Source organism: Aotus nancymaae, unplaced genomic scaffold (assembly GCF_030222135.1).
Source record: "Aotus nancymaae isolate 86718 unplaced genomic scaffold, 86718_ANA_hifiasm-v0.15.2.pri h1tg000011l, whole genome shotgun sequence".
In the NCBI taxonomy this organism is placed as follows: Eukaryota; Metazoa; Chordata; class Mammalia; order Primates; family Aotidae; genus Aotus; species Aotus nancymaae.
This window is the reverse complement of record NW_026988422.1, coordinates 22,306,519-22,320,879: the sequence shown is the minus strand read 5'-3', so window position 1 is coordinate 22,320,879 and position 14,361 is coordinate 22,306,519. Positions and strand designations below refer to the sequence as shown.

The 14,361-nt window shown below is 37.4% G+C and overlaps 1 protein-coding gene across 9 annotated transcripts in view; it reads left to right on the top strand.

Moving 5' to 3' along the window:
* Nucleotides 1–14,361, top strand: part of GOLGB1 (golgin B1) — an 85,267-nt gene that overhangs the window by 49,825 nt on the left and 21,081 nt on the right. For all 9 annotated transcript variants that reach the window (XM_012438791.2, XM_012438790.2, XM_012438787.2 and 6 more), the window contains 3 exons: nt 1,461–1,534; nt 2,676–7,864; nt 8,725–10,639. In XM_012438791.2, coding sequence (XP_012294214.2) covers nt 1,461–1,534; nt 2,676–7,864; nt 8,725–10,639 — 7,178 coding nt within the window. The remainder of the gene's footprint in view (nt 1–1,460; nt 1,535–2,675; nt 7,865–8,724; nt 10,640–14,361) is intronic.

Below are 14,361 nucleotides of genomic sequence, written 5' to 3'. Positions count from 1 at the left end.
ATTCAGCTCATTATTTAAACCATTCAGAGCACTCCTTTGAGGCCTTATCCATGATGCTTATTTTGCAGTTTTGCAAACAGTCTCTATCCTGTTCATGTGGCTTCATATAGTTTGGAGGTATTGAGTTCCTTTCCTTTGCTCTTTCCTGCAAGGATCACTGGCCTTAAGGTTTTCTGTATTGGTTTTTGTGTCTGGCCTCATAGATTACTTTTACTTTAAATGTTATGTTCTTTTCAACTCACCTTTTGCACTGACATTTCTAAAACTGTATCCCTTTTCCAAGTAATCTTGTGAAATGTCTGAACATATTATATACTGTTTTGAATTCATTTGCCTCATCTATGGTGCCTTTCCTATGTGCCAGGCACTATTCTAGGTGCTGGGGATGTAGCTATGAACATATTAGAGGGGAAGACAGACTACAAACCTGTCTATACACATAAGAAAATTTTGGAGAATTGTAAGTATTAGGCTAAAAATAAAACAGGGCATTTCAAATGCCTTGGAGAAGAGGAAGGCAGAATTAGAGTAGTGGGAGTAGGCCTCTCTGAGGACTTAAAACATGAATGATGAAAAGGGAACAGCCATGCAAAGAAGCTAAGCAAAGAACATTCCATGCAGAGAAAAAAGTAGTACAAATGTCCTCGGGTATGAATGAACTTGATAAGTTTGCAGAAGAGAAAACAGGCCAGTGTTTGTAGCAAAGTGAATGAAAAGGGGGCAGTACAAGAAGAGGAGGTTGGAGAATTAGTAGGGTCAAAGCATGAAGGTTCCTGTGGGTCACATTAAGACATTTGGATACAGTGTAAAAAATGTATATATTATTTCCTTTGGTGTATCTGTTTTAGCTTCTCAGAAAGAATGTAAGTTTTTTGAGGTTATTGATATCAATGCTCAGTTGTAATAGAACTTGGGTTAAAACTCAAACGACCTGGATTCTAATCCCAGCTCTCTAAACTAGCTGCATAACCTTTCGGGTCATGTCATTTCTTTGTTTCCTAATATGATCATTGAGGAGATTGGATAGCTCACTTTTAGTGCTAAAATTTGATATCTTTATGAACATTGAAGAACATTGTGCTATATTAATGCAAAATATATATTACGAACACAGTAGGATTATGGATAAATTATATGTATTGTCCTAGAAGTTCCAGATTATGCCACAGAAATAGCTGCTTTATGTCCTGTGCCTTGGCATCCTTCTCCTTTCAAACCTTCCACTATTTAGTATACTTTACTCAGGTTCATTATCATTGCCTAATACTGTTCGATCTTATATCTCATCTAATCACATTCTCTTGCCACTTCTTTATTTTAGTAAGGCATTTACCTCTCCCAAACTATTTTGTTTGTTTTTTAAAAATTATTTTATGCATCTTAAATAGCTTCATATGCAATCTTATTTTTTCACACACTCCACATATATCTTCTAAAGATATTTATTTTGTGACTTTCAGAAAAACTGTCTTCTCAGATTACTCTCCTAGAGGCTAAGAATAGAACTGGGGAGGCAGATAGAGAAATCAGTGAGGTAAGTGATATATTCTTAATATAACCGGAACATGAACTAGATTAAGAGAAGGTAGCTTCGTTTCTGTACTGCTGACATTTGAACCTCACATTCTGCGTTATGCCTTTTTGTAAAATGACAGTTACAATGTAATAAATAATTTGGTGTTCAAGTCAGGCTTAAGTGCCTCACATCCTAATTATTACTATGTTTCTTTCTAAGGGTGGCTGAGAAGACATTTAAAAAATTAGGTAGAATAATACCAAAATATGGTGCTCATATTAAAAAAAAAAGAGAGAGAGAAGGTAGCTTCATATGAAAACATGTCTATAATTTTCTAGTATTGCCACAGAAATATATTACCTATAGAGTAAGATCTATTTAAGAGATTCATAATGGTTATTACATCTCATTTATTGTCACTTGTTTCTGAATATTGGAATTCACTGTCTAAAGCAACATAAATCAAGTAACTACTTTTTTAGGATTTGATAACCCAGTTTTTATACTGGGTTATCATCTATCTCAACTTCTTTGTTCATCTCAGAAAAGTTTCTCAGTGAAGAGATTAGATAAGATTTATTGGGCCTCTTTCCCCACAATTGGCACAGTTTTACTAAGATGAAATACGAAGGGATCTTTGGAAAATGATGCTTTTTATAATCTGAAAATTACTATAAGAAATATATGGTTGCTTAGTATCATTCTGTTGATTTAAGATTATTGTTATCTGTATTGTGCTTAGTTAGCTGTGTTCTTTTAATCAGTAATTCAGTAATAGAATCATACATGCCCTTGAGGAATAATGTGGCTTCCTAACAAAAGTATCTGCTTACATTTTTTTAAAAATAGTCAATTAGGAGTTTTATTCTGAAGAAGAAAACAGCTTGTCATGTAAGGAGTATCTAGTAAGTGAATTCCAGATTTCCTTACATCTTATGAATGGGGCTTGACTTCAGTGCAGGATTGGCAGAGTGTCCTTGGAGGTTCGGTTGGGAGATACAAACTGATTTTAAAAGGATTTAACAGTGTTATGGTACAAAGGAGGTTTTGACTAAAAAGTCTGAGGTGTTGGAAGATGAAATATAAGTTTTTAGTTGAGCTATTTTTTAAATATTAGAAAACATTTGATTAAAGCTTTTTTTTTCTTTTTAAAAAATAGATCAGCATTGTTGATATTACCAACCAGAGAAGCTCTTCTACTGAGGAAAGTGGACAAGATGTTCTAGAGAACACATTTTCTCAGAAACATAAAGAATTATCAGTTTTATTGTTGGAAATGAAAGAAGCTCAAGAGGAAATTGCATTTCTTAAATTACAGCTCCAGGGAAAAAGGGCTGAGGAAGGGGATTATGAGGTCCTTGACCAGAAAGAAATGAAACAGATGGAGGGTGAGGGAATAGCTCTAATTAAAACGAAAGTATTTCCTGAAGATACAGAGCAAGATTTTCCCTTAATGCCAAATGAAGAGAGCAGTCTTTCAGCTGTTGAAAAAGAACAGGAGAGCACTGACCATCAAAGTAGAACATCTGAGGAAATATCTTTAAATTATGCTGGAGTAGAATTGCAATCAACAAAGCAGGATGGTGATAAATCCCTTTCTGCTGTATCAGATACTGGTCAGTGTCATCAGAATGAGTTGGAAAGGTTAAAAAGTCAAATTTTGGAGCTTGAGCTAAACTTTCATAAAGCACAAGAAATCTATGAGAATAATTTAGATGAGAAAGCTAAGGAAATTAGCAACCTAACGCAGTTAATTGAGGAGTTTAAGAAAAATGCTGACACCACCAGCAGTGCATTCACTGCTTTGTCTGAAGAAAGAGACCGGCTTCTTTCTCAGGTGAAGGAACTTAGCATAGTAACAGAATTGAAGGCTCAGGTAAAGCAGCTGGAAATGAACCTTTCAGAAGCAGAAAAGCAAAGAAGACTTGACTATGAAAGCCAAACTACTCATCACAACCTGCTCACTGAACAGATCCATAGTCTCAGCATAGAAGCCAAATCTAAAGATGTGAAAATTGAAGTTTTACAGAATGAACTGGATGATGTGCAGCTTCAATTTTCTGAGCAGAGTACACTGATAAGAAGCCTGCAAAGCCAGCTGCAAAAGAAGGAAAGTGAAGTGCTGGAGGCGGCAGAACGTGTCAGGGATATCTCAAATAAGGTGGAAGAACTGTCCCTGGCTCTTTCACAGAAGGAACTTGAAATAGCAAAAATGGATCAACTCTTACTAGAGAAAAAGAGAGATGTGGAAACCCTCCAACAAACCATCGAGGAGAAGGATCAACAAGTGACAGAAATCAGCTTTAGTATGACTGAGAAAATGGTTCAGCTTAATGAAGAGAAGTTTTCTCTTGGGGTTGAAATTAAGACTCTTAAAGAACAGCTAAATTTATTATCCAGAGCTGAAGAAGCAAAAAAAGAGCAGGTGGAAGAAGATAATGAAGTTGCTTCTGGCCTTAAACAAAATTATGATGAGATGAGTCCAGCAGGACTAACAAGTAAGGAAGAACTTCAGCGTGAATTAGACCTTCTGAAGAAAGAAAGTGAGCAGAGAAAGAGAAAGCTCCAGGCAGCTCTTATTAACAGAAAGGAGCTTCTGCAAAGAGTCAGTATATTGGAAGAGGAATTAGCCAACTTGAAAGATGAATCTAAGAAAGAGATCCCACTCAGTGAGAGTGAGAGAGGAGAAGTGGAAGAAGATAAAGAAAACAAAGAATACTCAGAAAAATCTGTGACTTCTAAGTGCCAAGAAATAGAAATTTCTTTAAAAAAGACAATATCTGAGAAAGAAGTGGAACTAGATCATATAAGGAAGAATTTGGAAGAAAAGATGGCAGCTGAAGAGCAATTACAGGCTCTGGTCAAACAGATGAATCAGACCTTGCAAGATAAAACAAACCAAATAGATTTGCTCCAAGTGAAAATCAGTGAAAAGCAAGCAATTATCCAGAAGTTAACCACAAGTAACAAGGATGCAGGTGATGGGGACTCTGTAGCACTTGTAAAGGAAACAGTGGTGGTAAGTCCACCTGGTACAGATAGTGGTGAACCCTGGAAACCAGAACTGGAAGAAAAGATACTGGCCCTTGAAAAAGAAAAGGAGCAACTTCAAAAGAAGCTACAAGAAGCCTTAACCTCCCGCAAGGCAATTCTTAAAAAGGCACAGGAGAAAGAAAGACATCTTAGGGAGGAGCTAAAGCAACAGAAAGATGACTATAATCACTTGCAAGAACAGTTTGATGAGCAAAGCAAGGAAAATGAGAATATTGGAGACCAGCTAAGGCAACTTCAGATTCAAGTAAGGGAATCCAGAGAAGGAAAACTCCCAGGCACTGACCAGCAGGAATCGTGCTGTCCCACTCTGGGTTTAGAAGAACCTTTATTCAAAGCTGCAGAACAGCATCACACTCAACCTGTTTTAGAGTCCAACTTGTGCCCAGACTGGCCTGCTCATTCTGATGATGCGAGTGCTCTGCAGGGCGGAACTTCTGTTACCCAAATGAAGGCCCAGTTGAAGGAAATAGAAGCTGAGAAAGAAGAGTTGGAATTGAAAGTTAATTCTACAACAAGTGAGCTTACTAAAAAATCGGAAGAGGTATTTCAGTTACAGGAGCAGGTAAATAAACAGGGTTTAGAAATTGAGAGTCTAAAGACAGCATCCCATGAAGCCGAAGTCCGTGCAGAAAGCCTGCAGCAGAAATTGGAAAGCAGCCAGCTACAAATTGCTGGCCTAGAACATCTAAGAGAATTGCAACCTGAACTAGATGAACTGCGAAAACTCATAAGCAAAAAGGAAGAAGACATTAGCTACCTTTCTGGACAACTTAGTGAGAAAGAAGCAGCTCTCACTAAAGTACGGACAGAGATAATAGAACAAGAAGATTTAATTAAGGCTCTGCGTACACAGCTAGAAATGCAAGCCAAAGAGCATGATGAGAGGATAAAGCAGCTACACGTGGAACTTTGTGAAATGAAGCAAAAACCAGAAGAGACTGGAGAAGAAAGTAAAGCAAAGCAACAAATACAGAGGAAACTGCAAGCTGCCCTTATTTCCCGAAAAGAAGCACTAAAAGAAAACAAAATTCTCCAAGAGGAATTGTCTTTGACCAGAGGTACCATTGAACGTCTCACCAAGTCTTTGGCAGATGTAGAAAGCCAAATTTCTGCTCAAAATAAAGAAAAAGATATATTCTTAGGAAGGTTAGCTCTTCTTCAGGAAGAAAGAGACAAACTTATTACAGAAATGGACAGGTCTTTATTGGAAAATCAGAGTCTCAGTGGCTCTTGTGAAAGTCTAAAACTAGCTCTAGAGGGTCTTACTGAAGACAAGGAAAAATTATTGAAGGAAATTGAATCTTTGAAATCTTGTAAGATTGCAGAAAGTAATGAGTGGCAAGAGAAACACAAGGAGCTACAAAAAGAGTATGAAATTCTTCTGCAGTCCTATGAGAATGTTAGTAATGAAGCAGAAAGGATTCAGCATGTGGTGGAAGCTGTGAGGCAAGAGAAGCAAGAACTGTATGGCAAGTTAAGAAGCACAGAGGCAAACAAGAAGGAGACAGAAAAGCAGTTGCAGGAAGCTGAGCAAGAAATGGAAGAAATGAAAGAAAAGATGAGAAAGTTTGCTAAATCTAAACAGCAGAAAATCCTAGAGCTGGAAGAAGAGAATGACCGGCTTAGAGCAGAGGTGCACCCTGCAGGAGGTACAGCTAAAGAGTGTATGGAAACACTTGTTTCTTCCAATTCCAGCATGAAAGAAGAACTTGAAAGGGTCAAAATGGAGTATGAAACCCTTTCTAAGAAGTTGCAGTCTTTAATGTCTGAGAAAGAGTCTCTAAGTGAAGAGGTTCAAGATTTAAAGCATCAGATAGAAGGTAATGTATCTAAACAAGCTAACCTAGAGGCCACTGAGAAACATGATAACCAAATGAATGCCACTGAAGAGGCAACACAGTCTATACCAGGTGAGACTGAAGAGCAAGGCTCTCTGAGTGTGAGCACAAGGCCTGCATGTTCAGAATCAGCTACATCAGAGAACAGTGCCAACCCTGATATAAGTGAGAATCTCAGTTCACATGATGAAATAAATAACTACCTACAGCAGATTGATCAGCTCAAAGACAGAATTGCTGGATTAGAGGAGGAGAAGCAGAAAAACAAGGAATTTAGCCAGACTTTAGAAAATGAGAGAAATGCCTTACTCAGTCAGATATTAACAAAGGATGGTGAAGTAAAAATGCTTCAGGAAGAAGTAACCAAAATGAACCTGTTAAATCAGCAAATCCAAGAAGAACTCTCCAGAGTTACCAAGCTAAAGGAGACAGCAGAAGAAGAGAAAGATGATTTGGAAGAGAGGCTTATGAATCAATTAGCAGAACTTAATGGAAGCATTGGGAATTATTGTCAGGATGTTACAGATGCCCAGATAAAAAATGAGCTACTAGAATCTGAAATGAAGAACCTTAAAAGGTGTGTGAGTGAATTGGAAGAAGAAAAGCAGCAGTTAGTCAAGGAAAAAACTAAGGTGGAATCAGAAATACGAAAGGAGTATTTGGAGAAAATACAAGGTGCTCAGAAAGAACCTGGTAATAAAAGTCATGCAAAGGAACTTCAGGAACTGTTAAAAGAAAAACAACAAGAAGTAAAGCAGCTACAGAAGGACTGCATCAGGTATCAAGAGAAAATTAGTGCTCTAGAGAGGACTGTTAAAGCCCTAGAATTTGTTCAGTCTGAATCCCAAAAAGATTTGGAAATAACCAAAGAGAATCTGGCTCAAGCAGTTGAATACCGCAAAAAGGCAGAAGCAGAATTAGCTAGCTTCAAAGTTCTGCTAGATGACACTCAAAGTGAAGCAGCAAGGGTCCTAGCAGACAATCTCAAGTTGAAAAAGGAACTTCAGTCAAATAAAGAATCAGTTAAAAGCCAAATGAAACAAAAAGATGAAGATCTTGAGCGAAGACTGGAACAGGCAGAAGAGAAGCACCTGAAAGAGAAGAAGAATATGCAAGAGAAACTGGATGCTTTGCACAGAGAAAAAGTCCACTTGGAAGAGACAATTGGAGAGATTCAGGTTACTTTGAACAAGAAAGACAAAGAAGTTCAGCAACTTCAGGAAAACTTGGACAGTACTGTGGCCCAGCTTGCAGCCTTTACTAAGAGCATGTCTTCCCTCCAGGATGATCGCGACAGGGTGATAGATGAAGCCAAGAAATGGGAGAGGAAGTTCAGTGATGCGATTCAAACCAAAGAAGAAGAAATTAGACTCAAAGAAGAGAACAGCAGTGTTCTAAAGGATCAACTTAGACAGATGTCCATCCATATGGAGGAATTAAAGATTAACATTTCCAGGTAAATGAGTAATGAATCTTTTCTCCTGCAGAGGTAATTGGAAGCAAAGAAAGTCTCTAAACTATTTCTGTTTCCTTTAAGACAATGGGACTAATTTTGGCATGAATTCCCATGAAAGATATATTCTCTCTCACTTCTGACTCTTTTTTTGGCAAATAACAATCCTGCTACAACTGCATGAACATGAAAAGCTCACATCTTCTCTTCTCATCTTTCTGTTGAGAGATTGCTGTATTTCTTTTTACTCCCATTTCAACTACTCTTGTCTGGATTTTAACCGTAGTACTGTCAAATTATTGTCTTGGTGTCCTAGATAGTCTCATCTTTTCTCCTTCCTGTAGTCCACATTAATTCATATTGCATATGCCTCTTAGAGTTATTTTTTCTCAAATTTCAATTTTATATCACTTTTTAAGCTCTAGAACTAGCAATGTCTCTCATCCTCTGTATTCCTTCTATTAGGACCCTTCTGTTCTAAAATAGATTTCCTCACTGTCTCATATCAAGATTATCCCATAGAGAGGCCAGACATTAGCTTGTCTGGAGCAAAGTAGAATAAAATAGGAGAAAATGTTACTTTCAGAGTGTCCAAAACCATGTCACTAAAATAAGCAACGCATTTTGGAGTTTATGACTTAAATATATGAACCCTTAGTTGTGATATACCTTTAATACATAGCATTCAGTAGACAAACCTGTAGGTACAGAGAATTAATACCTCTTCAGAAAAACATTTAACATCTTCTGTTATACATGTTAATTCATTTGTAAATCTATTGAGTATATGTTATAGTATTTGTTCTTTGGGAAACATAGTTTTTTCTTGACATCTGTAACTAATGACCTTCTCTCTGTTTCAGGCTTGAACATGACAGGCAGATTTGGGAGTCCAAGGCCCAGACAGAGGTCCAGCTTCAACAGAAGGTCTGTGATACTCTACAGGGTGAAAACAAGGAACTTTTGTCTCAGCTAGAAGAGACTCGCCACCTATACCACAATTCTCAGAATGAATTAGCTAAGTTGGAATCAGAATTTAAGATTCTCAAAGACCAGTTGACTGATTTAAGTAACTCTTTGGAAAAATGTAAGGAACAGAAAGAAAACTTGGGAGGGATCATAAGGCAGCAAGAGGCTGATATCCAAAATTCTAAGTTCAGTTGTGAACAACTGGAGACTGATCTTCAGGCCTCCAGAGAACTGACCAGTAAGCTGCATGAAGAAATAAATATGAAAGAACAAAAGATTATAAGCCTGCTTTCTGGCAAGGAAGAGGCAATCCAAGTAGCTATTGCTGAACTGCAACAGCAACATGATAAAGAAATTAAAGAGCTGGAAAACCTGCTGTCCCAGGAAGAAGAGGAGAATATTGTTTTAGAAGAGGAGAACAAAAAGGCTATTGACAAAACCAATCAGCTTATGGAAACACTGAAAAACATCAAAAAGGAAAACATTCAGCAAAAGGCACAGTTGGATTCCTTCGTTAAATCCATGTCTTCTCTCCAGAATGATCGAGACCGCATAGTGGGTGACTATCAACAGCTGGAAGAGCGACATCTCTCTGTAATCTTGGAGAAAGACCAACTCATCCAAGAGGCTGCTGCTGAGAATAACAAGCTTAAGGAAGAAATACGAGGCTTGAGAAGTCATATGGATGATCTCAATTCTGAGAATGCCAAGCTAGATGCAGAACTGATCCAATATAGAGAAGACCTGAACCAAGTGATATCAATAAAGGACAGTCAGCAAAAGCAGCTTCTTGAAGCTCAACTTCAACAAAATAAGGAGCTGCAAAATAAATATACTAAATTAGAAGAAAAGCTGAAGGAGTCTGAGGAAGCAAATGAGGATCTGCAGAGGTCTTCTAATGCCCTACAAGAGGAGAAACGAGATTTATCTAAAGAGATTGAAAGTTTGAAAGTATCTATATCCCAGCTAAAGAGACAAGTAGCAGCCTTGCAAGAAGAAGGTACTGTAGGAATCTATCATGCCCAATTAAAAGTAAAGGAAGAAGAGTTACAGAAGTTAAGCACTGTGCTTTCCTCCTCTCAAAAGAGAATTACAGAACTGGAAGAGGAATTGGTTTGTGTCCATAAGGAAGCTGCCAAGAAGGTAGGTGAAATTGAAGATAAACTGAACAAAGAATTAAAGCATCTTCATCATGATGCAGGGATAATGAGAAATGAAACTGAAACAGCAGAAGAGAGAGTGGCAGAGCTAGCAAGAGATCTGGTGGAGATGGAACAGAAATTACTCATGGTCACCAAAGAAAATAAAGATCTCACAGCACAAATTCAGTCTTTTGGAAGGTCTATGAGTTCCTTGCAAAATAGTAGAGATCACGCCAATGAGGAACTTGATGAACTGAAAAGGAAATATGATGCCAGTCTGAAGGAATTGGCACAGTTGAGAGAACAACAGGACCTCTTAAACAGAGAGAGAGATGCTCTTCTTTCTAAAGCCACCTTTTCAATGAACTCCACTGAGGAGAACAGCTTGTCTCACCTTGAGAAACTTAATCAACAGCTCCTATCCAAAGATGAGCAACTGCTTCACTTGTCCTCACAACTAGAAGATTCTTATAACCAAGTGCAGTCCTTTTCCAAGGCTATGACCAGTCTACAGAATGAGAGAGATCACCTGTGGAATGAGCTGGAGAAATTTCGAAAGTCAGAGGAAGGGAAGCAGAGGACTGCAGCTCAGCCTACCACCAGCCCAGCTGAAGTACAGAGTTTAAAAAGAGCTATGTCTTCACTACAAAATGACAGAGACAGACTAGTGAGTAGCTAGTTCTTTGTTTCTGATCTGTTTAAGAGTTTTTGAACCTTTCTTTATTTTCATAGAAAAGGATAAATACATTCTTATACATATTATCTGGGCATTCATTTCCCTTTTTTAAATATATCCCACAGGTTCTGTTTGGTCTTAGAGAAACACAGAAACATGATTTAAATTGCTAAATCTGCCAATACCATTAGAGAAAAAATCAGAAATTTTCTGGCACAAAACTCTCCATTGGTTATAAAAGGACTAAGAGGTGGAGGGCTGTTTTACATATTTTATATACACAAAGACACATGTAAGTGTTTCCAGAATTTGTCATAGCTTAACTGAAAGAAAGCATAAGGATCACTTAGTGCCTTCTTACAGTAAAAGTTTAAGGATCATTTAGTGCCTTGCTTACAGTTTAGCAATAGATTATCTGGTAGAATTTGGAGCAGAGAGGACTCGGTTCATCTCATGGGTAACTCAACCCTGATTTGTCAAAAATAAAGTTAAATGTAAAAAGAATTTCTTTAAATAAGTTTAAATGACTTTTTAATAAAGTTTTATTTGCAAGCTGACCCATTTACCCACTTACTTTTAATACCCAACATTTCCAATGGGAGAAAAAGCTGAAGAGGCTTTTAATGCTGAAATTTGACTGCTTTTAGTATGAGCCAGGAGTTTAATCCAGGTCCCCCAAGATTCAGGGGCAAAAACTGGAACTGTATGAGCTGAGCCAGATTGTCAAGAGATTCTACTGAACTCCTGGGCTTAAGCAATCCTCCTGCCTCAGCATCCCAAGCAGCTGGGATTACAGGCATGAACCACACTCTTGACTTTTAGGGGAGTCTGCTTTACAACGTTATGTCTTCACTTTCATGATAGTCTCTTAACTCTATCAAGGCTTTGTATTTGTAGGAAGATAGGCCACATAGGAAATAAATGGAGTTTTGAAAGGCTAGGTTTTCCATTTTAAAATGTGACCCATGCCCAGAATCTGAAAATTCTAATTTTTAAGATTAGCCCTAGTGAAAAGATTATTTCCCCTAACTGTAGAGTTAGTTTTTCCTTTTTTAATAGATAATTGTGTTCATTCCTATTTCACTTAATATCCTGTATTTATAGACAGTCTTCCCCCTTTTGTAATCTGAACAAAGCCCCTCTGTTCAGTTATGGTTTTGACTTCCAACATATGTATGTATACTTGTTTATATTTTTTAAATAATTTGAGTTCAGCTGACTTTGCCCTGGGAGCTGGGCCTTTTGCCTGTCTTTCAGAACATAAATGCAACAGGTTCTATTCATCAGGACAGTATGTACCTCAAAGCTGTAATTTATGATATGCTAGTATTAATTGTCTTCTAAGAAAAAATCATTTTTCGTGGAGCTGTTAGGATAGATTCTGAATTAGCTAATTATGTTTAATTCAGTGAATTGCTTTATTATGCTTATCTGTTGTAAACACTAGGCACTAAACTTTGCACATTTTTGACTGCTAGATAGTTACAGCCAAGCCAACCTTTTTATTTTTGTGTTTCTATAATTCACAGTCATATTCTTATGTTCTCAAAGGCTCATAACTGTGATTTTATTTTATTTAACCATCAAGATGTATCACTCCTTTATTCACAATGTGCCTCATATATTTTTCTTTTCCATTTTCAACATCCTAAGATAAGCTCTAACACTTTACCCTTAAACTCTTGTAGTAATATTGCTTCCAGGTTATCATCTCTTCAATATTTTCAGACCATTGCTGAATAAGTCTTTCTGAAACTCTACTTTATTACTGCACTACTTAAAAATATTTAAAAGTTGTACTATCTCTAGAATCGATATAATATTCAAACCCCCTTTAGTCTGGCATTTAAGACCCTGTAATTTTTTTTTTTTTCTTTTTTGAGACGGTCTTGCTCTGTTGCCCAGGCTGGAGTGCAGTGGTGTAATCTCAGCTCACTGCAACCTCTGCCTCCTGGGCTCAAGCGATTATTCTGCCTCAGCCTCCCATGTAGGTGGGACTATCGGCACACACCACCACATCCAGCTAATTTTTGTGTTTTTAGTAGAGATGGAGTTTCACCATATTGGCCAAGCTGGTCTTAAACTCCTGATTTCAAGTGATCCGCCCGCCTTGGCTCCCAAAGTGCCAGGATTACAGGCGTGAGCCACCGTACCCAGCCAAGACCCTGTTCCCCCATTCTGAAATTTTTTGATAGCATAATTTGGTATAGGTATTTTTTTCTTCATCATGGTATGGATATGTTAAATCCATACCTTTTCAGCATTCCCTTTTACTGCTCCATACTCAAACCCTTCATTCAAGCCAAACTAATCTACTCAGTATGCAATAATCATACCTGGTACTTCTTGCTTACCCATACTATCATCCTCAGCCAAAATGTTCTCCCAACTGCTTTCCTTTTTTGGGTAAATATTTACCACTATTTAAAAAGATCTTTCCAGAACTCAGATCCTCTGCTTATATTTCATGATTGCCTGATTGTCTTTTGCCTTTGTACTTCCCTAGTACTTTTCTTACCATTTGTCCCATGTTGCCTTGGGGTGTGTGTGTATGTGTGTGTGTGTTAATTTCTATACACTATTTTTTATTTCCCCGATTATATTGCAAACTCCTGGTAAGTGTCATGTTTTACACTTGTTTGTACATCTTTAGCATAGGATTGACTAAGCAGATGGTGTATCTCTAGGGGTGCCTGTATTTGTTTATCTGTACTCTCCTCATTCTGAAAATGACTTGGCATAGCATATAAAGATATAAACAGTTTTTCAAGATAAAAGAAAAGGGACTGAGAAGAAAGAGAAAATGAGGATAGGATAGAAAAATATTAAACCAGGAGTAAGGTTAGTGTCCCAAGAAATCACCATATCGTGTACTTTGTTTGTTAGAAAGAGAGGTCCCTAGTTTGCTCTGAGCTTTCTATCAGCCATCAGAAAGAGGGAATGAACACCGTGTCAATGAACTGCAGTATTCATATTCTAGGAGAAAAGAAGAAAGAAAAATCACCTACTCAGGATAAGAATATTCTTTAAGTATTGAGGCCTGTAAGAAATTTCTTCTGTGTTCCCATAAAGAGAACACTATATAGTTGTGAAACATTCATTACTTCTCTACAGTAAATATAATAATGTGTTTTTTAGGGTTTTTATTTAGCTGTCCCTTGATGTAAGTGCATAGCAAAAGAATTATGTCCAGTTCACTAAAACTACCACTTCAAGGAGCTAAAATGCAGTCCTAGGCATACAGTTTTTTGTGATCCGTTCTAGGATACCCTATTCTAGATACGTTTTCTAGGATATGTTTTTGCTTTAAATTAAAACGAAAATGTGTTTGGGGGTTTGGGTTGAAAATAAAGTGATATGGCACATATTTAATTCATCACTAAATTCTACAATGTTTGGTAGGAAAACCTAAGAGTAGCACTACCTCAACCCCATTTCTTCTACTCCTGAGGCAATTTGCTTTCAACCATTTCAGTATTTCCTCAGTATCTAAATACCATGTTTACATTGCATTTTGGCTATTCATTTGTTGCATTAACTCTTGACTTTCTTTACACTAACAGGGTTTAGCTCTCCAGACTCCCCCTGCTTTCACAATAAACTCTGTCAGTGTATGCACTTTTTTTTTTTTTGAGATGGAGTCTTGCTCTGTCACTAGGCTGGAATGCAGTGGCGTGATCTTGGCTTACTGCAACCTGTACCTCCAGGGTTCA